Source organism: Vulpes lagopus, chromosome 10, assembly GCF_018345385.1.
Source record: "Vulpes lagopus strain Blue_001 chromosome 10, ASM1834538v1, whole genome shotgun sequence".
In the NCBI taxonomy this organism is placed as follows: domain Eukaryota; kingdom Metazoa; phylum Chordata; class Mammalia; order Carnivora; family Canidae; genus Vulpes; species Vulpes lagopus.
Window position 1 is genome coordinate 109,096,752 of NC_054833.1, and position 22,758 is coordinate 109,119,509.

Sequence of the window (22,758 nt, forward strand, 5' to 3'; positions counted from 1 at the left end):
TCTTATATTCCACATACAAGTGAAACCATATGATGATTGTCCTTCTCTGACTGACTGACTGACTTCACTCAACATCATTCCCTCAGTTCCATCCACGCTGAAGCACACATCAAAGGTTCTTCACAGTTACATTCTGCCAGATACTGGGTTCCATGAAAACACTCCAGGGACTACAGAAGAAAATCGGAGTAATTCCCACCCCTGCTTCACCTAGAGCAGTGCTCTATCATATATTGGGGTTCTCTACAAAATTTCACACAAAGGAAGGATTTCACATTTTTAGAAACAGGCCATAAGCCAGAAGACAGATAGCAAGTTCCAGAATCTTCTAGTTCCATCATTTTCTGTTAACACTAAAAACATATTTTCTTTCTTTTCTAAACATGTAATAGATGCACAGGATACAAAATTCAAAAGGTCTAAAAGATAACATGAAAAGTAATCATCCTCCCATGTGGCTCCAGGATACTCGATTCCCCTGCAGTTTTCAGTTAGTTTCCTACATATCCTATTAAAGAGAGACGGTGCACATTCAAGCAAATATGTGCATGAATTCCTTTTAAAAGAATACCCAAAGGGCAAAGATATCATACATAGTGTTCTGTACCTTTTGCACACCATTTTGTTGTCACCAAAGATTTAACAGTATTTGGACAACGTAACTAAAACAATGTTTCTTCATTTCACTATAGTTTTTCACTTGCCAAATTAATGATAGGCTGCTATCATCTCTGAAAGGTAAAGAAACATATCAAACTACTAAAATAACCTTTTTTCCAGAAAATCAGAAAAAGAAAATGCTAAATCTTACCATGAATGATAGACTGAAAACTTTCTAAATTTTACACATGCTCAGGGAGTTTTATAACTGATTTCAGGTAAAAAGACACTGGCACAAATCAAAACTCTTAGTAACCTTAAGCTTACATGTGTATTAAATGCTCAAGAGCATCAGCATTACAAATTTAGCACTGCAGGGCTAGGGGCCTCAGAGGTTATCCAAACAGGGGTGGGACATCCCTAAGCCACTGTGCTGCCAGGATCTCAAGCTTCCAAGGACCATTTACTGGGTTACTGCCACCCACGAGTTACCACTGCTCCTCAGCCTTCATCTCCAGTCAGGCACCAGGACCACCCACTGGAATCATTATTATTCTTTTTTGCCTCAGCTTTTCCTTTTCCAGGCAAAACGGTTTCTAACCTCTCCTGGCAGGTTTTATTTTTCAACTTAATCATCTTTATGGGTGATGTGGAAATTCATTTCCCAGTGCTAGGCTATATTTGTAGAGGAGTTTTGGTTAGGAAACTGATTTAAGTCTTCACTCTTCTTTCCATTAACCAAACACTTGAAAGAAAGCAAGTCAGTTAATTTTTCTGAGTCTCAGGTTCCTCAACTATAATAAGAATGTTAGAGTATATGACATAATGTCCTTTGTAGATGTTTGAATTATGGGGGTGGGAGAGGGAATGGACAATAATTTTCTCTAATGTTCTCCTTTTAGGAAAAAGAAGGTAAACTGTAAGAAAATAAGCTGATTAGGAATTTGTTGTGGATTTAAAAAATTTTTTTTTAAGATTTATTTATTTATTTTGAGAGTGAGAGAAAGTGCAGTGGGAAGGGGCAGAGGAAGAGGGTCCCAAACAGATTCTGTGCTGGGCGGGGAGCCCGAAAGTAGGGCTCAATCTCACAATACCAAGATCATGACCTGAGCTGAAACCAAGAGTTGGTTGCTTAACCGACTGTGTTACCCAGGCACACCATTATGGATTTTTTTTTTAAAGGGAAGCAAAATATACATGCACCAAAAGTACCAAAAGATATGCATACCCAAAACTCCTGTAAGTGACTGCCAGTGCAAGCTCTGGACTCAGATCCCAGCCCAATTTTTTAGATGACAGTTCTCTACAAGAACTGATGTTATAAATTATTGCCTCAAGAGACTATGGGATCTTAAATCATTGATGACAATCCAATCATTTTTTTCTATGCTCCAGGTCATAATGCAGCGAAAGTGCCCTGACAGACTTTAGAGAACTAAAAGGATGTTCTTAGCCAGATAATTCAATTAACTGGAACCAGCATGGCGTGGTAGAGCTTTTAGTGCTCAAGAAGTACTTTAGAGCTATTATTTACTGTGGGCATACACAAGCCAATCACCATACTAAGTGCTTTTACAAGCACTTTCCCATTTAATTCTCACAATTTCTATGAGAAAACAAGCTTAAGAGAGACTAGCAAGTGATGGACCCAGAGTCTCTACCAGGCCTGACTACAGAAGCCATGCTCTCAAATCACTGACATAAAACCCACTGGAAAACTATCTAAGCAACAAATCATTTAACACCTCTCTCAACAATGTTTTTGTTCATTCACAATATAAACATACATACAGATATACTCACAACACCAGAATGTTTTTCAAGTACCATATTTGTAAGAATAATCAAGCTAGCATTTAAGACAATTCTTAGTGTCAACTAATCTACATTTTTTAAAGCAAAATATAGGCAAAAACTTAAATAATTGTTCCATTAATTATCAAAGTTATTTTTCAAATATAATGGAGCTGAAGAGCACTTTTCATAAAACAATTCTTACATTCATTTAAAGCCATATTGGCTTGTTCCAGAAAGAGTGACCAATCATGTTCTCAGACACAACAAGGTCTCTTAGTGCTTTGTGCCATTGCATATAGTGTTTTTTCTGCCCAGAATGCTTTCCCTAGCTTGTCCAGAGGGCAAACTCCCACTCTTCCTTCAAATCCTTGCAATAGTATTCTCCTGTGAATTCCTCAGGCAGAGGCACATGTAAGCACTCAATCCTCTACACTGCCACTGTCCACTATCATACTTCTGAACCTCCATTATGTATGGCTACTGCTATAGTAGTCTCCAAATATGTGTTTATATATCTATTTTCCCTCAAGACTGACAGTGTTCAAGACCAGAAACCATAATTTTTTCTTTCTTTCTTTTAGAGAGAGAGAGAGAGAGAGAGAGAGCGCAAGAGCGAGCAAGTGGCGGGGGCAGGGGGAAAGGGAGAGAATTTTAAGCAGGCTTCAAACCCAGCATGTAGCTCAACAGGGCACTCCATCCCATGACCCTGAGGTCATGACCTGAGCTGAAATCAAGGCACCCAGACACCCCTGTGCATTTCATCTATATATTTACCAGTCCCTGGTGCAGAATCCAGCACAAAATAGTTGAGGTTCATTATTTAAAACTTACCTAATATATAAGCCAATAAATCATAAACATTTAAAACCTTTCCAAAGACCATTAGCATGTATTATACTACTTTAACTAAATTCTAGTCTACACTCTAACTCTAGCTTTCAGACAGCTAGGGTAAGAACTGTTTTCTGAAGATCTCCATTTGATAACTAAACACAATGTACAAAACACTGTGGTGGGTAATGTGAGAGTTAAAAAATTCCCCATCTCATTGGGAATCTATAATAGAGGACAGACATGTTTTTAATTGTTTCAACATATTGTTCAGGAAGAACAATAACAGAAATAAGTGCTCTGGAAACTACAAAGTGGAAGGGCTAATAACAAGTAGGCTGGAGAAGGGACTGACATTATATTTAACCTGGGTTTTAACAAATGGGTAGAAAGGTACATTATCAGGGAACAAACAGCATGAAGAAAAAGGTTCAGAAGCATAAGGTAAATGCATATATATATTTATAAACTTACTACTACGTATACAAGCATTCCAAAAGAAAATGTCATGGGAAGTCTAATCATAAGAATTGAAAAGCTTCAAAGAAAACAAATGCATTGTATAATATCCCTCCTGTCTCTTTTCCTAGCTAAAAAGTACTACATTCTTGGGGGCACCATCAGTTGCTCTCAGCCTATTAGATTAATTCACTCACTGACAAAGGGAAAACTCAATCATTAAGAGATAATTTTATTTTATACACTAACTACTAAGCAGACTCGATTTTTTTCATTCATTCTAAAAATATATTGTCACACAGAGGGATACATACACACGAAATAACACCAATAATAGCAGGTACACCTACTCAGTGCCACACACTCAAGAGGTGTTTTCACATGTATCTGCTTATTTAATCCTTACAATAACCTTATGAGATAGGGACAATTATTAGCCTCATTTTATCAATGAGGAGACTCAGCCACAGGAAGATGAAATAAGTTGTTCAAGATGACAAAGTAAGTGGCAAAGCCAGATTTAGATCTTGCAGTCTGGCTCTAGTGTCTGGGCTCTTCACCACTATCTCTCTGTACACACACATACACTTTTGTGTTAACTTAAATAATAGTGTACATATAATTTTGTACATGGAAAACCCACCAATTTTCTGTCATTAAAATACTGATTAAAAAATTTTTTAATGTGTTAAAATACATAAAACATAAAAATTACCATCTCAATCATTTCTTTTTTTTTTTTTTCTAAATCTTATTTATTTATTCGTGAGAGACAAGAGAGAGAGGCAGAGGGAGAAGCAGGCTCCCTGCAGGGAGTCTGATGTAGGGCTCCATCCCAGGATCACGATGTGACCCAAAGGCAGACACTGAACCACTGAGCCACCCAGGCGCCCTACCATCTCAACCATTTCTAAGTGTACAGTTCAGTAGTATTAAATACATTTACAATGTTGTGCAACCAATCTGCAGAACTCTTTTTAATGCCTAGAAATTATTCTATTTAGTTCATGTATTATAATTATATTTTAATTCCATTTCTTTTCATTATTGAATATGAATGTGTGCTTTTCCTATTTCTTCTTGTGTGAAATGTTTATGTTGATAATCAAGCTTATAAACTTGGAGCATACATTAACATTTGACAATATCCTTTTCAAACACAGTTGTTCTTGTCTTGATTATTTTATTTTGTTAAGGCATACTTTTTGTAGAAATTGGATTTTTGAACAATGTATAAATACTTTAAATATTAATTGTAAAATTAAAGTCTGCTTAAAGTAAGGTACAACTTTACATAGAAAAAAAATCACGTCAATTAAAAGTCATATCAAATTTAAACATTGGGCAAACCTTCCATGTTGAAGACTGAAATAGGGATGGGTAATAAAACTAAAAAGACACAAGGAAGTGATTACTGTAAAAAATGAGGTAATAGCAATACTTTTGAGGGAAGGGAGAAGGTCATAATTAGATGCCCACATGGAGGGCTCTGTGAAGGTAGCTGTCAAAATTTGATTTTTTTTGATCTGGATAGTAGTTATTAGGGTGTTAGCCTTATAATAATTAAGTTACATATTTCTTTGGTGAGGATTTTTACCTCTGTACCATAAAAAAGTTAAAGAAAAATGGATTAGGTTAATTCTATTCTTTGACTAGTTTAAAAATATTAAATTTTCCTCTAGTAAAAGAGAATACACAAATGGCTGAACATTACACTGTTATCAAATCAAGACAAGCATTCATTAAAAAATGTAAAGTAATATTATTTCCAAAGAGTTTTAATAATGTTCTAAAAATATGTATTCTATGATAACATAAAGTAATTTTTACAAATAACCAAGACAAAAAAAGAGAAAAGATATTTGGATCAATGAATTAAGAGAATATATACATGACCAACAGTAAATGATTTTTTATGAGGATCAATAAATGATGAATTCACATACAACTTAAAATTAAGACCAAAGTCTCTTTATAGCAATTACATTTAATAAACACAAAGACATAGTTTAACTTTTGACAAACAAAAGACAAAATTAAACTATTTATAAAAAACATTATGCACAAACATGACAAAGAGAGCCTGAGAGGTTGGGGGAAAGTACTAACCAGTTACTGCCAGCAGCTGTGAAACTCTCACCTCCATTTCCTCCCGATGAGACCTGTCTCTGTCTTCAAATTCACGCGTCCTTCTCCGAGCCTCTTCAAAGGCCTGTTGTGCTAATGCATCCTCCTGCTGTCAGAATACATGAAAAGGATATTTGACTTTGGGTTTAGAATAAAAACTCAATTTGACAGTGTTTGTTTCTTGGAGGAAATAAATAGCAAAGTATTTCTCTAAATATCAAAACCATTTAAAAAAGCCAACGTTGGAGTCACTTTTTAAAAAAAACTTCAGTTTTTTCATGTTTGATATTACATTTTGGATATAGGACATGTGGCTCAATCATATTCTAATAATTGAAAATGTTCTTCCCTTTCTTTACCTCATCCTATTTACCAAAATAAAATCTTGTACTAGTCAATAATTAAGCCAGAAGTTCAAGAAAAAAAAAGTTCGTAGATACTTCTATAATTTGGGCACAAGACAGGCCAGGCCAGGCCCGGCCCTCTAATTATGACACTAAAGCCAGAAATATATAAAAGAGAATATTAACAGAATTTATTAATATAAATGTTAGAAACTGATGAACAGAAAGTAAATACAAGTCCAAGGGATATTAGGGATATTATCAAGAAAAAATATTTGTAACATGTAACAAATCTATCCTAATCCCTTCCCAATCAATAATGATCTGCACATGAAGAAAATCCAGATACCTCAAATTCACTATGCCTAAGGGACAACTAATTTAAACTTTCTCCTTTACTCCCCTTTAGTTTCCATTCCTGGCACCACTCCATCATTTCTGCCAGACACCTAAGCCATCTTCATCTTTGACTCTTCACTCTTGCATCTCCACAGGGCCAATCAACCACCAAGTCCTAGCCATCAGACTTCTTAAACATTTTTGGAATCTTTAGTCTCCTTTTATTTTCTACATTTTCCTAGTTCAGGCTTCTAAGATCCCTTATTAAAATTACTGCAAAGGGGGGTCCCTGGGTGGCGCAGCGGTTTGGCCCCAGCCTTTGGCCCAGGGCGCAATCCTGGAGACCCGGAATCGAGTCCCACGTAGGGCTCCCGGTGCATGGAGCCTGCTTCTCCCTCTGCCTGTGTCGGTAGATACTTCTATCTGCCTCTCTCTCTCTCTATCTCTCTCTCTCTCTCTCTCTGTGACTATCATAAATAAATAAAAATTAAAATTACTGCAAAGATCTCAACAGTGTCTTCCTGCTTCCATTCTGTCATCCCCAATCTAACACACAGAGCCATCACATGCCTTAGGCACAATCTGACCACAATATTCCCAACTTAAAAAAGCTTTCTCATTGTCTAGAGCACAGAACTCAACCATTGTAGTCACACACTTCTCAATACTAGGATTTTTCAATAGTATACTTGAAGAAACTAAAAGACAAAAATACCAAAAAAAAAAAGTCATCAATATTCACACACCTAGATTCATTATAGCAAGGAGTGGCCAGTAACTCAGTTCTAACCAATGGGACAGAAGCATAGCTCATCTAATGGGGCTTCTAAGAAAGTCTTTTAAGAGACATTTCACCTTTTCTCCTCCCACGAACTGATACAATGCCCAGAGATACAGCAGCCATTACACAAACATAATTATGGGGATGCAATAACACACTGAGCACAGTAGGAAGATGACAACCCAGGACCCCTGTAATATAAGTAAGTGCTATACCCACCTGGACTGTACCTATACTACTTGGTATCTTGTTCTGTGTGACGCAGCTTTTGTTACTATCAGTATGGCTGCTTAATACTTAACATTGTCACTGACATGATGTCTATAACTTAAAAGTTGTAATCAAATTTCTATTCTTATGATGCATTTACCAGCTGTAAAATAGGCATAGTAGTAATATCTACTTTATAAGACTGTTGTAAAGATTAAATAAGACAAAACAAGCTTAAGCATAGTAATGGAGAGCATTCGATAACTGCTATTATTTTACAAGCACTTGCAGATATATCAAGTTAACACATCTGACTAAATATCATTACACATTCCTATTGTATTCTCAGAATATACTGTATAAGCTTGAGGTACCTGCAAAAGAACACTGTTCCCAACTCCTATTTTTTAGTCTATGTGCTGCTGAAGCAAGCACCTGTTCCCAGCTCCAAGGGCTTTCTACTATTTAGCTAGCTATCAACTGGGATAGATCTAGGATAACAGGATACTCCTATCCTGTGCATCCATTCACTTTTTCATTTATTCCACAAACGTTTGAGTCTTCCTTACATCCAAGTCACTGTGCTAAGGTGCCACATATACAATGTGAGGGGACAAATGGTGCTTCTCCTCATGGTCTCTGGTCTAGTTGGGCAGGCAGACGATGAAAAATGACAAAAATCAATATATAAATGTCAACTGTGATTTAAGTACAGTAGAGGAATATTTCATGATGAAATGAGAGCATATGACATGAAATATGATCCAATTTCCTAAGGAAGTTATTAGCTACTAATGTATAATCTAGCAACGGTCACAAATTTTTATTTCATTAAAAGGAAAAAAGTATTATTACTAACAGTTGTAGTAAAATAAACCAAGAGAGATATGGTAGCCTTCTGCTTTCTAACTCTAGCTTCTGTCTTGGTCCTTTCTAGCAAGATGTGAAACATATGTGCAGTGAACAGTTTGCACTGTAATTTGAAAAACAATTGGTGATGGCCAGCATTATCCTTAACTAACACTTACCCCTTCAACGGCAGCATAAAGGGCAACTCCTGATAAAAAAATATTCACCCATAAAGTATGCTCAACATGGCTAGGGACAACAAATTCTATACAATCTCAGATGGCAGTGGGCACAGCTGTCAACACTCCTGTCCCCACCAGCCACCTGTTATACTATGGTCTTAACCACGATCTGCACAAAGGAGTTAGGTGGGGTCATCATAAAAGGTGGTGTAGTGAAACCCACGTGGCAAATAAAGGCATACAGAGAATATTCAGACCATTCTTGCTGCAGTGCTTTTGTTTTTATTCTATTGCCTAAATCTACAACTATATTTATTTTATGGCTTGGTAATACCTTTCTGCAGGAATGAATTTAAAAACTCAAAGCGTAAAAAAAAAAAATACCTGGAAGCGTGTATTTAATGAAAAATTAAGAATCAAATTCATTTCCGAAAAAGTTGATGATGGAATACGTAATTTGTATAAGATAACTATTCTCTGTTGGGACCAGAATGGTATCACTGATCACATGAAAACCAAAGAAATAAAACTGCTGAAGAAGCATCAACATATACTTCAAAGGCAACAATTTAACACAAGCAGCTGCAGACGGTACATTTAACATCACTCTGCACAACTTCACACAACTTCATTTAAATCAAGTGATTTAATTCACTGATAAATGACAAATGATTCAATTCATTGTCATGCACATACAAAATGCAAAGCTGTTTATATGCTGACTTCATTAACAAAAACTTTGCAAAGGACACCAGTTTTACATCAACATCATGAAGTATGTCAAATAGAAGATCCATTAATTCAAATAATGGTTCATTTTTTTTCTTTTTTTAAAGATTTTATTCATTTATTTAAGAGAGAAGATAAAAGCAGAGGGAGAGGCAGAGGGACAAGAAGACTCCCTGGTGAGTAGGGAGCTGATGCAGGCCTTTATTTAAGGACCCTGGGATCAAGACCTGAGCCCAAGGCAGACCCCCTACTGAGACACACAGGCACCCCCAGTTCAATTTTTCTAACTTGATTATAGAACCAAAATCAAACTTTTGAAAGGTCATTACACTAAAGGTGAAATTTTTTAAAAAGATATATTTAAGTAATCTCTACACCCAACATAGGGCCCAACACACAACCGTAAGATCAAGAGTCAGGTGCTCCACTGATTAAGCAAGCATGGCCCCTGAAACATCTTTTTTTGTGACTGCCAAAGCCAATTAATCTAAAAAGTACAATAGTGAAGATAAAATTATTAGCTCTTATATTGATAATACAAATACAAATGCTGGTGGAACACATACTGTATAAGAAGTAACATTCCTGGAGATGCCTGGGAGGCTCAGTGGTTGAGTGCCTTTGGCTTGGGGCGTGATCGAGTCCTGCATAGGGCTCCCTGCATGGAGCCTGCTTCCCCCTCTGCCTGTATCTCTGCCTCTCTCTCTGTGTGTCTGGCCGGCTCCGTCAGTTAAGTATCTGACTCTTGATTTTGGCTCAGGTTATGATCTCAGCGTTGTGAGATCCAGTCCCAAGTTGGGCTCCGGGCTCGGCATGGAACCTACTTAAGATTCTATCTCTCCCTCTGCCCCTCCTTGCTCTAGTAGCTCTTTCTCTTAAAAAAAAAAAAAAAGTAACATTCTCAGTGAATTTTTAAAAACTATGAAACAAAGGAGCACCTGGATGGCTCAGTCAGTTGGGTCTCTGGCTCTTGGTTTTGGCTCTGGTCATGATCTCCCAGTCGTGGGATGGGGATCAACCTGCCTTGGGCTTTGTGCTCAGCAAGGACTCTGCTTGGGATTCTCTCTCTTCCTCTGCCCCTTTCTCCACCCTAATGCATACATACAAGCTCTCCTCCTCTCAAATAAATAAATAAATAAATTTAAAAACCATGAAATAAAAATTTATTAGGAACAAGATGTGGCACATGTAATTCATAACTGTATCAAAAGAAGATAGTCTGGGATCCCTGGGTGGCGCAGCGGTTTAGTGCCTGCCTTTGGCCCAGGGCGTGATCCTGGAGACCCAGGATCGAATCCCACGTCAGGCTCCCGGTGCATGGAGCCTGCTTCTCCCTCTGCCTGTGTCTCTGCCTCTCTCTCTCTCTCTGTGTGACTATCATAAATTAAAAAAAAAAAAAAAAAAGAAGATAGTCTGCCAATCACCTAGAAGTTACAGTTGTATAAATTAGAAATATATTTATGTATCTACAAAGTACATTTTGAACTACGAAATGCTGTGACAAAACTGACGTGGAATACAAAAAATTCATCAGGACAATATGCCCACACTTTGGATTTTAAATAATTTGAGCCTTTGAAGAATTACTCTGAGATCAATATAAGTTGATGGCATTGATCTTTTTATGGTAATTGAAGACTCAGTTAAGCTTTGTTTAAAATTAGTTTGAAATCTCTGATTAAAGTATCCAAGGGTGAAATGCCAAAAATTTGATTTTTAAACTTTCAGAGTCCCAATTATTGAAAACCAAAAGCATAAAGACATTGAGTTTTATCCCTACAAATTACAAAAAAGAAATTGAAAGATGAAAATACAATCAGCAAACATGATTTGTTTTCTACAATTCTATTCAGAGTTATATTCACTTATGATAAACTTTTAAAACATTTTATTATAGTATATTATATCTACAAGAGTACACAAGGCTTTCCTGTCCAATATGGTAACAACTAGCCACATGTGACTACTACACACTTTAAATGTGGCTAGTCTGGAAGTGCCTGGGTGGCTCAGTTGGTTACGCATCTGACTCCTGGTTTTGGCTCAGGTCACAATCTCAGGATGATTAGATTGAGCCCCACATTGGGCTCCTCACTCAGCGGGGAGTCTGCTTGAGGATTCTCTTACTCTGCCCCTCCCCTACTCACTCTTTCTCTCAAATCAATCAATCAATCAATCAATCAATCAATCAATCTAAAAAAGAAAAAGAAAAAAGAACAGCTAGTCTGCGTCTGTACATGGACAATAAACATGAGATTTCAAGTACTTGTAAAGAAAAAAATGTGAGCTAGAACAGTTAATTTTTATATTAATTTTATGTCCAAGTATGATATTTTGGATATACTGGGTTAAACAAAATATTATATAAAAATTTAAAAAAAATTAAATATAATTGCTTCTTTTAATTTTTTTTAATGTGGCTTCTAGAAAAACTTAAAATATATTATGTGGTTCACACCTGAATTTTACCAGGCACACTGTCCTAAATTACAGCCTGATGAATTTCCACAACCGAACTTCCTTTGGAACTAGAATCCATAGGAAGAACCAGAACAGTAACAGTATCTCACGAATTTCCTTCTGTTCCATTCCAGCACCTACCCTCCTCCATCAAGGATAAACCATTATCCTTATTTCTAAAAATAATTAAGTCTTGGCTACTTCTGTACTTTCAGAAGAATGGATTCATACAGCATGTGCTTTTTGGGTCCAATATATTTGTGAAGTCCATCCATATTGGTGTGCTAGTTTGTAGGTTTCTTTTGTAGTTTTTCATTATCACTGTATTTCTTTGTGTGAATGAGCAATTTATTCATGCTACTGCTAATTGGCATTTAAGCAGCTTGCAGTTTCTGGCTATTTACTAATGATATTGCTACAAATGCCCAGTATATATCTCTTGAGGAATATATGTGTTTATTCCCTTTGCATATCATGACTTAGACGAGAATTGCTGGCTCACAGGCGTATGTAATTTGCAGTTTTAGTATGTATTGCCAATTTTCCAAATGTGTCAATTTTACATACCAACACATCAACTGTTGTTCCACATTCTTGCTAACATTTGTCAAAAGTACTCTGAATAAAGGCATAAAGACAATAGTGGTGAAACTACTTCAGCTGAAATACCCACAAACTTAATTAAAATGGAACTGTGATCATACTATTTATCTCTTAGTTTACCACGTACCAGATACCTCAGCATCTGAGGTATACTCAGCAGATACACCTCAGGTATTCTCAGCATCTGAGAATACAGTCCTCATACAGGAGAAAAAGAAAGAGAGAGAGAGAGAGAGAGAATGAGCAAGCTCTCTTAAGCATCTCTTCTTGTCAGGACACTAACCCTATCCTATCAGGACCCCACTCTTAGGACCTCATTTTGGAGTCCCCTGCTTTATTATGTGAGACCTATTATTGTATTAGTTTACTATCACCAAAGGTGGTACTAACTTTGTAGTGATAAAGCTCGATTTATAGCCTGGGGCAACAAGACTTAGAAAATTCTAAGTATGGGGCAGGCTGGGTGGCTCAGTGGTTTAGTGCCGCCTTCAGCCCAGGGTGTGATCCTGGGATCAAGTCCCACGTCAGGCTCCTTCATGGAGCCTGCTTTTCCCTCTGCCTGTGTCTCTGCCTCTCTCTCTCTCCCCACCTCTGTCTCTCATGAATAAAATAAAAATTAAAAACAAAAAAAAAAAAGAAAAATAAAATTCTAGGTATGGAAAATTCTGTGGGTTAAACGTAAAACTTTATCATTTTAATAAAATGTTTCAGTTTTAGAAATCAATAAATCTGATATTTTACATGTAAATTTAATCTGCTGTTATCACTTTTTACAGAAACAGCCTCCTAAACTGGGGATTATTTACTGTTTTTCTGAAAAAAGTTAGTGGTTCCTTATCCCCATGGAAATCAAGGTAGCAGGGATTCTTTCTTAAGAATTTTAATTTTGGGGATGCCTGGGTGACTCAGTGGTTGAGCATCGGCCTTTGGCTCACAGCATGATCCCGGAGTCCCGGGCTCGGGTTCCACATTGGGCTTCCTGCATGGAGCCTGCTTCTTCCTCTGCCTGTGTCTCTGCCCCTCTCTCTTTCTCTGTGTCTCTCATGAATAAATAAATAAAATCCTTAAAAAAAAAAAAAGGAATTTTAATTTTGGTACATACGTACAGATGTACATATTTATTCATTCATTCATTCATTCATTCATTCATTCATTTTAAAAGTAGTCTCTATATCCAACATGGGGCTTGAACTCATGACCTCAAGATCAAGAGCTGCCTGTTCTACCAGCTAGTCTGGTGCCTCAAGAACTTTAATTTTGAATTTTTTTTTTTTATTAGGAAGGTTTTGGGTTTTGATGTCTTGATAAGAATTTTCTCACATTTCCATATATGGAGAGCAGAGGAAGAGACAACAACAAAAGAGCTCTTTTTTATTCTTGTCATTATTTTAACTTTATTAAGGGGATTATTATAGAACAATCGAGGGAAATCAATACCTACTAATGACTGGATATTTTTACTAAGTTCATTTAGCATTTTGAGTGTCATTTTCATCCCACTACCTTCTGGCTTCCACAATTTCAAAAGACAAGTCAGCTGTTAATCTTACTCTGGCTCCCTTGCATGCGATAAGTCCTTTTTATTGCTTTTGAGATTCTTTGTTTTTCAAAATTTGACTGTGATGCATCTAGGTGTAGATTTCTTCATTTTTACTTCCTGAAGTTCACTGAACTTCTGGGAGATGGAGATGAATATTTTCAATCAATTTGGAAGTTTTCATCAGTTATTATTTCTTAAAACTTTCTCCCTCTTTCTCCCTTCTTCTGAAACTTCCACTACATGTACATATCTGGTATGCGTGTTGCTATTCCATAGGTCTCTGAGATTATTTTGTTTTTCTTTCTGTTCTTCAGACTGGATAATTTCTAAAAAATCTATGTTCAAATTCACTACTTCTTTCTTCTGCCAGTTCAAATCTGCTGTTGAGTGATCTTTGTTGATATTCTCCATTTGATAAGTCATTGTCATTACAATTTTCCATTAATTATTTAAAGGAAGAATCTTCCTTTAATTCTTTGAATGTACTAATAAATAACTGCTTTTAAGCCTTTGTCATTAAGAACCAACACTGGGGAGCTCCTTCAAAGTTTCTATTGGCTGCTTTCCCCCTGAACATCAGTAATATTTTCATGTCTACATTTTTGGTTGAAAACGGGAGATTTTAGACAATATTTTGTAGTAACTCTGAACTCCTGCCTCTGTAGTAATTCTGCCTCTGTAGTAACTCTGAACTCCTGTCTCTGTAGTAACTCTGACTCCTGCCTCTGCTGTGTTGTTGCTGTTTCTAATCTTTCTATTTAATGACTTACCTAGGGATCCCTGGGTGGCGCAGCGGTTTAGTGCCTGCCTTTGGCCCAGGCGCGATCCTGGAGACCCGGGATCGAATCCCATGTCGGGCTCCCAGTGCATGGAGCCTGCTTCTCCCTCTGCCTGTGTCTCTGCCTCTCTCTCTCTCTCTCTCTCTCTCTGTGACTATCATAAATAAATAAAAATTAAAAAAAAATTAAAAAAAAAAATGACTTACCTAGACTTTTTTTTTTTTTTTTTTTTAACCTGGACTAATTCTGTAGAATTTGTTTCCCCAGCAATGTGCAGCCTCTGGGGTCACTGCCTAGTTTTGTTTTGTGGTTAGGCCTAGCTTTCTAGGGGGTTGCCCTGGGTCAACATAACTTAATGGCCAGCCAATGCCTGTTCAGGGGTTTCACTTAAACACCTGGAGCTAGCAGGCTTCTGTCTTTTGTTATTGGATCTGTGTGCAGCTTGAATACTTTCAAAGTACGAGGAATTTATCATTCTACTCTGTGTACACTAGTAGCCTGAAAGGGCCTTCTTTGTTCTCGCTTGAGCAGGTACAGCCTTACACATGCACATAGTCTTCTGGACCATAAGAAGTATGTGTGATTTTAATAGGGCCCACATTAGTGACCTGTTTCCCTATATATCTCTGATAAGTATCTGGCTAATCTGCCACTTCATTGGTTCCTGCATCATTTGCCTTTCTGGAGCATTTGCCGGGAACATAACATCCCTGGGTATGAATTTTTTCAAGCACCATTCTAAATAAAGTCAGCTCCCTCTGATAGGACAGTAGAACTGCCAGTCTCCATGGCTTTTCCTGCTTGCCTAACCTGAGGCACCAGAGCTGAGGGAAGGGATGGAAGTCCTACTGACTAAAATGCCACAGACTATCAGGTCCTTACCGAAATTCAATAGCTTTGTATGAATAAACACCTCTCAATGTATGGCCTTTAGTAAATTTCCGGAGACCTTAATTTTTTTTTAAACAATTTTGTCCAGTTTAATCACTGCTTTCTGGGAGAGGATTTGCCAAACTCCTCACCGATACATTCCAGAAATGCTACATTTTATTCTGAACTGGTTCTGAACTCTGAACCCCATGATAATGTTCTGAAGATCAAGAACAAATGTTAAACAGAACCATTTACTGGACTTTGAAGTGCCTCCCTGAGCAGACAAGAATAGTCCCATCAAATTTAGAACCACTGAAAGAAAAACTTTCCCCAAACTAGAACCAGAATGGGATTCCAGGATTCCTCAATACCACTTGAACATGAGACTTTTTATACTTACTCTTAAGGACGGGGTAAAATAGATGCACGGATGAAGGCAAGATTAGAAAGAGACCATGCTCAGTAGATCCTGACATCACCCTACCTGGGCTCGTTCCTCATCAAACTCCAGGCAGCCCATACCATCCAGTCTCTGGAGATCAATCCAGCCTTTCCAGATAACACAGACTCCATTCAGAATCATGGGAGCCTTCAAATACACCTAAGACACAGAAAAGAAGGATGAAAACCAATGATAAGCCATCACACACACAAAAAATGAAGAATAAGCTTACTAAGAAAACCTGTGGCTTTCTTAGGGGGAAAAATGAACACAATTATAAAATTAAGAATTGTAGGGGCATATGTGTGGCTTATTCAGTTGAGTGTTCGAATCTTGCTTTCGGCTCAGGTCACGATCTCCGGGTCATGGGACAGAGCCCTGCATCAGGCTCCCGGCTCAGCAGGGAAGCTGCCTGGGATTCTCTCTCTCCTTCTGCCTCCCCACCCCTGCTCATGCTCTCTCTAAAATAAATAAATACATTCTTTAAAAAAGTGTAGGAAAGTATATAAACCAGGGCCTCTGACCAAATATAAATTAAGTTCATCTGGTTTACCAGTACTTTATTTCTAATCACAAATTCTTTCAAATTGTTTTTAAAACAAAGTTACGGGATCCCTGGGTGGCTCAGCAGTTAAGCACCTGCCTTTGGCCCAGGGTGCGATCCTGGGGTTCTAGGATCGAACCCCACGTCAGGCTCCTTGCATGGAGCCTGCTTCTCCCTCTCTCTGTGCCTCTCATGAATAAATAAATAAAAATCTTAAAAAAAAATAAAACAAAGTTACACAGATATTGTAAAAGCTGTAGTAAAATGATAACTTGAAATAGATATCATTGGGATCCCTGGGTGGCGCAGCGGTTTGGCGCCGGCCTTTGGCCCAGGGCGCAATCCTGGAGACCCCGGATCGAATCCCACATCAGGTTCCCGGTGCATGGAGCCTGCCTTCTCCCTCTGCCTGTGTCTCTGCCTCTCTCTCTCTCTGTCTCTGTGACTATCATAAATAAATTAAAAAAAAAAAAAAGAAAGAAATAGATATCATTGCTCCTCCAGTTAAAGCTAGGACAATCAAGTATTTTGCCTTGATTTCTGAACTTTGGGTTAAAAGATAAAAGGACTGAAAACAAATGGAATTTACTAGCCCCTAAAGAGAGCGCACACCCCCTAAAGAGTTTCCCTGTATTTGGATCTCTGGAGCTACCCAGGGTCAGGCTCTTCATACTTCCCTTCAGTTCTATAGCTATCTCATAGCTTCCCGTGAAGTAATGCTGCTTTTTTTCTTTTTCTTTTTTTCCTATTGGTGGTTGGCCATACTTGATGTCTACTGTTTTTAACCAAAGAAACTTAACTGATATAATATTTATTTACCATTAATGTGCTTGCTTCGGCAGCATATATACCATTACCTACCAAGTAAGTATAAATAAGTAATTCTAGAGCAAAAGTCACTTTAGGTTTGTTTTTTAAATTCAAGCGAGTTTCATTTTCAATCACCAAATTCCCATAGTGCCTGGAAGTCTAACTGTTCTCAAGAGCCATTAAGGATCTATCAAGAAAGGAAATGTACAAATACTATCATCTTAATGTGAATATTTTATTTTACAATAAGAAATATAAGAAATTTATGACAATTCTTATACTCTCCCCTCATCCTAATACTCTCCTATCCTAACAGTAACTTTAGGGAAAAAAATTGTTATTTTAGGTCTCCTTTATCTCATTTAACATGGGCTTCAGGATAAAAATCAGCATAGATATTTATCATTTAATGACTCAACAAAAGATTTTTTAGACGCAAAGGAAGCAGGACTTCCATGACTCTTCAAGACTCCATATTATCAAATATATCTTTATAAATAAGGTTCTTTATTTGTCTGTACCAAATATATTTTATTTGGATAATCTAAATGCTTCTGTGAGCTAAAATTAGTATTTATTACCTGAAATTATATAAAATTGGTTAAGACAGTCTTCATTTTGAGAAAAAGCTGGAAGCATCACCCTTTTTCTTTATTCAACTCAGCAGTTTCTTCAACAATCTTGAGGTAATCTTGTTTTTAGAGAGGTTTAGTAAGAATAATCGATTGTCGATAATTATAAATATGCTCAAAAAGTTACAACTGAGACACCTGTAACATAAAACCTACAGGATTTATGCCATCTTAACACACATTTTTGTCATTCTCCTCTACTCCTAAATGCAACCTTTTTTTCCTGGTAAGGGCTCCACACTGAACTAATTTCTATTTATAATGGGGAAAAAAGCCCAAAACATAAGGTTCCATTTCTCCTCCCATTTGGACCAAGGGAAATAGTCTACAGTTACAGATGAAACCGTTTAACCACACATTTCCTTCTGTTCTGATAAGTGCTCATTCTCTTCCACATTGTGAATTTAAAACTACTAAATGTGCACCTCATCCAACAAGTGACTCTGACGACCTCATTTTCAACAACTCACAAAACCTAAAAACAATACCCCTCTCTTCGTTGCTTATCTATATAACTCCACTTAACATATCTTCTAATCAAGATCTCTACCTACTCTTTTCAGCAGGAGTAGGGTGCCACAGAGTGAGGTGTAACATTTCACCTACAAAATATTCCATTATTTCAAATTCTCATGCTAATCATGAAGAGAATTCTTCAATTTTAACAGCAAAAGTCAACTTCATGATCAGGTTACATATTCTTCATCAGTGATTAATATCATTTAGAATCAAGTATATTCATATTAATTTGATAATCAAAAATATTTTCCTTATGAAATTCCTAAATTTTTAAAAAGCCCATTCATTACCTTTTTTTTTTAAGATTTTATTTTTGTTTATTCATGAAAGACACAGAGAGTGGCAGAGACACAGACAGAGGGAGAAGAAGGGTCCCTGTGGTGTGTCTGATGCAGGACTCAATCCCAGGACCCCCGGATCACGACCTGAGCCAAAGGCAGATGCTCAACCACTGAGCCACCCAGGTGCCGCCCCATCATTACTTCTTTATAAAAATCCTCTCATGACAAAGAAAACCACTGATCTGCTTTGTGAAATTCCTAAATGGATACAAAGAGTGACTACAGTTCTTAGTCAAGGCCTGTGCCTGGAATCCTAATGTTAAATAATATTTAGATGATCCTGGTGATTTAGTTAGATATTCACATTCAAATAAAGTTTTTTTTTTTTTAATTTTTATTTATTTATGATAGTCACAGAGAGAGAGAGAGAGAGGCAGAGACACAGGCGGAGGAAGAAGCAGGCTCCATGCACCGGGAGCCCGATGTGGGATTCGATCCTGGGTCTCCAGGATCGCGCCCTGGGCCAAAGGCAGGCGCCAAACCGCTGCGCCACCCAGGGATCCCTCAAATAAAGTTTTATGTGTAGATCTTCAAATGTTTGGTACCTTCATACATTCATGAATACCTAACCTCAAAGTATGAAGAAAATAAAAATCCTGTCTCTTAACAGTTTGGCATTTTGTAATGTAATTTAATAATGTCATTTAAACACTAAGACAACTTTCACTGAAAATAATGCCTTATTTCCAACTGTGAAAAGAAAATTATTAGAATGTGACCTGGGGATTAAACTCCTTGTCCAAAGATAATTACATATTTTACACAAAATGTGTTCTATAAGGCCTTCAGAAGTATTTTTTTTTTTTTTGGCCTTCAGAAGTATTAAAACAAATTTAGCTAATCACATACAGAAACAACAAAATAGCCTGCTTATCTTTCCAAAAGTAAAGTATCAGAGAATGTGAGACTCCAGAGAAAGTTAAGTATTATTTTGAAAATAAGATAAAAGTTAGTATTACATAATTTTTAGTCACATCAAGCTCTAAATGTTAAGTGTGATATTATATTCAATCCAAATTATGCATATCACCACCTTATTTTCTCATTCGATAGCTTTAAACACCACATCACTGTAGCAGTAGAGCTTTAGCAAGAGCATATATATATGCTATCAACTGTGGCATTACTACCCACATACTGGAATACTATTCACCATAAAAAGAAATAAAGTAAATGATATATGCTAGAACGTGGATAAATCTTGAAAACATCATGCTAAGTAAAAAGAAACCAAAAAAGGCCACATACCACATGATTCCATTTATTTTCAATGTCCAGAACAGGCAAATACAGAGAAAAACAAGAAAGGAGAGTAGTAGGTAAAACTCAGGGGCTGAGGGCAGAGGGGAATGAATGATTGCTAACAGTACAGTATTTCCTTCTGGGGCGATGAAAATGTTTTGGAATTAAAGAGTAGTAATGGAGGGCAGCCCGAGTGGCTCAGGGGTTTAGGGCCGCCTTCAGCCCAGGGCGTGATCCTGGAGACCCGGGATCAAGTCCCACATCAGGCTCCCTGCATGGAGCCTGCTTCTCCCTCTGCCTGTGTCTCTGCCTCTCTCTCTCTCTCTCCCTCTCTTTCTCTCTCTCTCTCTGGGTCTCTCATGAATAAATACAATCTTAAAAAAAAAAATCTGGCAGCCATCAATAATACTGTGGTATTGAACTTCAAAGGAGAGAAAGAGATTCCCCAAGCAAAAAAAAAAAAAAAAAAAAAATAGAAGAAAAGAAGGAGGCCCAAGAAGAACTCAGGAAATCCAACTTTTATATGCTGGGTAGAAGAAAAGAACCTAGCAGAGTCAGCTATGAATAGCCAGTGGAGAGAGAAAAACGTTTAAGGAACTTAGTGGCTAAAGGTTAAGTTATAGGCCCCCAAGGAAACTTCCCCTTTGTTGGATGCATCAGATATCTAAGTATTGTGTTACAGGATCTTAGGTCACTCACAACTTTTAGCAATGCTTTTATTTAAGGTAGGAGTTCTTAGTCTGGAGTTCAGAGAACCTCCAGGAGCTTGGGTTTATGGCTAAATTTCAAAAAGACTAGAAACATCTTGAATTCTATGTAAAAATTTACATGTTTGTTTGAGCCTATCCATGTGCGTTTTTCTACAGAAGTTCACTACTTTCATCAGATTCTCAAAAGGGTGTACAAAGCAAAAAGGATTCAATCATGACAGTAAAAACTTCATTCTTCTCTTCCCGCATAGACACCAAGATCTTTGTAGCACAGAGCCTGGGAGATGATAAATATCTTTCATTTAGTAAATGGACTAAACTTCCTAAATAGGTAAAAATTAGTTACCTGTGTTTTGAAACGTAAATGTCAGAAAAAGGGTATAAGAAAACACAGCCTTCTCATTTATCAACCTGCACAAAAACAGTTCTATCTCTGAGTCTGGAGTCTACTTATTCTGAGAATATCTAAATTTGGAGTAAGCAGTGGCATCCTCAATTGCCCTTTCTTCTACAATATTATATATTTATAGAAGTTTAGTGTTTCTAGCTCCTAGGTAGCTGCACTGAGAATAGAAATTGAGGCCACAACAGAAGAGCAGAAAGAGCTGTCTTTTCTGAGAGGTTCTAAAGAAAATAATTTCAAAATAGTTAGATAGAAAAATAGATTTGCAAACAACATTCCCATGCACAGGAGTGCTGAGCCGTAAAATCAATATAGATAGACACTAAGGGTCAAAGCCATTAACAAAAACAGAAACAGATACTTCACCGTCAAAAACCCATTTCAATTGGAAAGAATATTTCACTTCTCTGTAATCAATTGCTGGAGCTTAAACACTTGTGACTCTAATCTAGAAATCTGGTTATTAGAAAAAATAGTAAGAGGGAATGACCAGCTCCTTAAGTGCTCAGTAAATATTTGAATAATGATTATTAGAAGAGCAGAAATAGGGACGCCTGGGTGGGTCAGTGGTTGGGCACCTCCCTTTGGCCCAGGGCGTGATCCTGGGGTCTTGGGACCCAGTCCCATATTCCCTGCATGGAGCCTGCTTCTCCCTCTGCCTGTGTCTCTGCCTCTCTCTCTCTCATGAATGAATAAATAAAATCTTAAAAAAAGACCAGAAATAGAGTTGGAATTTAGAAATGATTTCTTGCAGCTTCCCTCTAATTTCAATTTGAAAAGATCTACCTATTCAACAAACATTACTACCTATTATTTTGTATAGGGTATTACATACAGGGTGGTAGGAGTATACCAGTAATTTTAAAAACATGTACCTCTTACTACTCAAAAGAGATTCCCATATCAGTTAATAGTCTTTACGGAGAAAGAGCTGAATAAATAAAAAAAAAAAAGAGCTTTAAGTATTATATTCACCTCTTATATTTAAGTTGGACTCACTCAACTCTTAAGGTTAATGGAATGCACCAATGATAAATGTAAGAAGTCTGAATCCATCAGCTTTCCAACCTCCTTTTGAAGACTGTAATTCTAACAAATTTGTATAAATATGACTGAAGATTACCTACCTGAAAAATCCAAAATACTCAATGGAAAAACCAAATGAATTAGTGAATTCAATAAGGTAGCTGGTTATAAAAAACAATATACATAAAACAACTTTCTTTTTTTTTTTTTTTAAAGATTTTATTTATTTATTCATGAGAGACACAGAGAGAGAGAGAGAGAGAAAGGCAGAGGCACAGGCAGAGGGAGAAGCAGGCTCCATGCTGGGAGCCCGATGCGGGACTCGCGGGACTCGATCCCAGCTCTCCAGTATCAGGCCCTGGGCTAGAGGTGGACACTCAACCACTGAGCCACGCAGGCATCCCAAAAAACCAACTTTCTAATAACACAAATAACTCTTTAGGAAATAAGAGGGAAAAAAGGATATTTTAGAACATCAATAAAAGTATCAACTACTACGAATGAATTTTATAAGAAACATGCAGACTCTGTAAGAAGAAAATACCTAATTTTTGAAAAACAAACAATTTGAATAACTAGCAAAATG

General features: G+C 37.1%; 1 protein-coding gene across 4 annotated transcripts in view; it reads right to left on the reverse strand.

Annotated features, from left to right (window-relative positions):
* CBFB (core-binding factor subunit beta) overlaps nucleotides 1–22,758 on the reverse strand; it is a 59,830-nt gene that overhangs the window by 10,063 nt on the left and 27,009 nt on the right. For 2 of the 4 annotated variants that reach the window (XM_041771976.1, XM_041771974.1), the window contains 2 exons: nucleotides 15,988–16,104; nucleotides 5,828–5,923 (listed from right to left, as the gene is read on the reverse strand). In XM_041771976.1, the coding sequence (XP_041627910.1) occupies nucleotides 5,828–5,923; nucleotides 15,988–16,104 (213 nt within the window). Of the gene's footprint in view, nucleotides 1–5,796; nucleotides 5,924–15,987; nucleotides 16,105–22,758 lie in introns of all 4 variants that reach the window. The other 2 variants (XM_041771977.1, XM_041771975.1) reach the window with 1 other exon arrangement.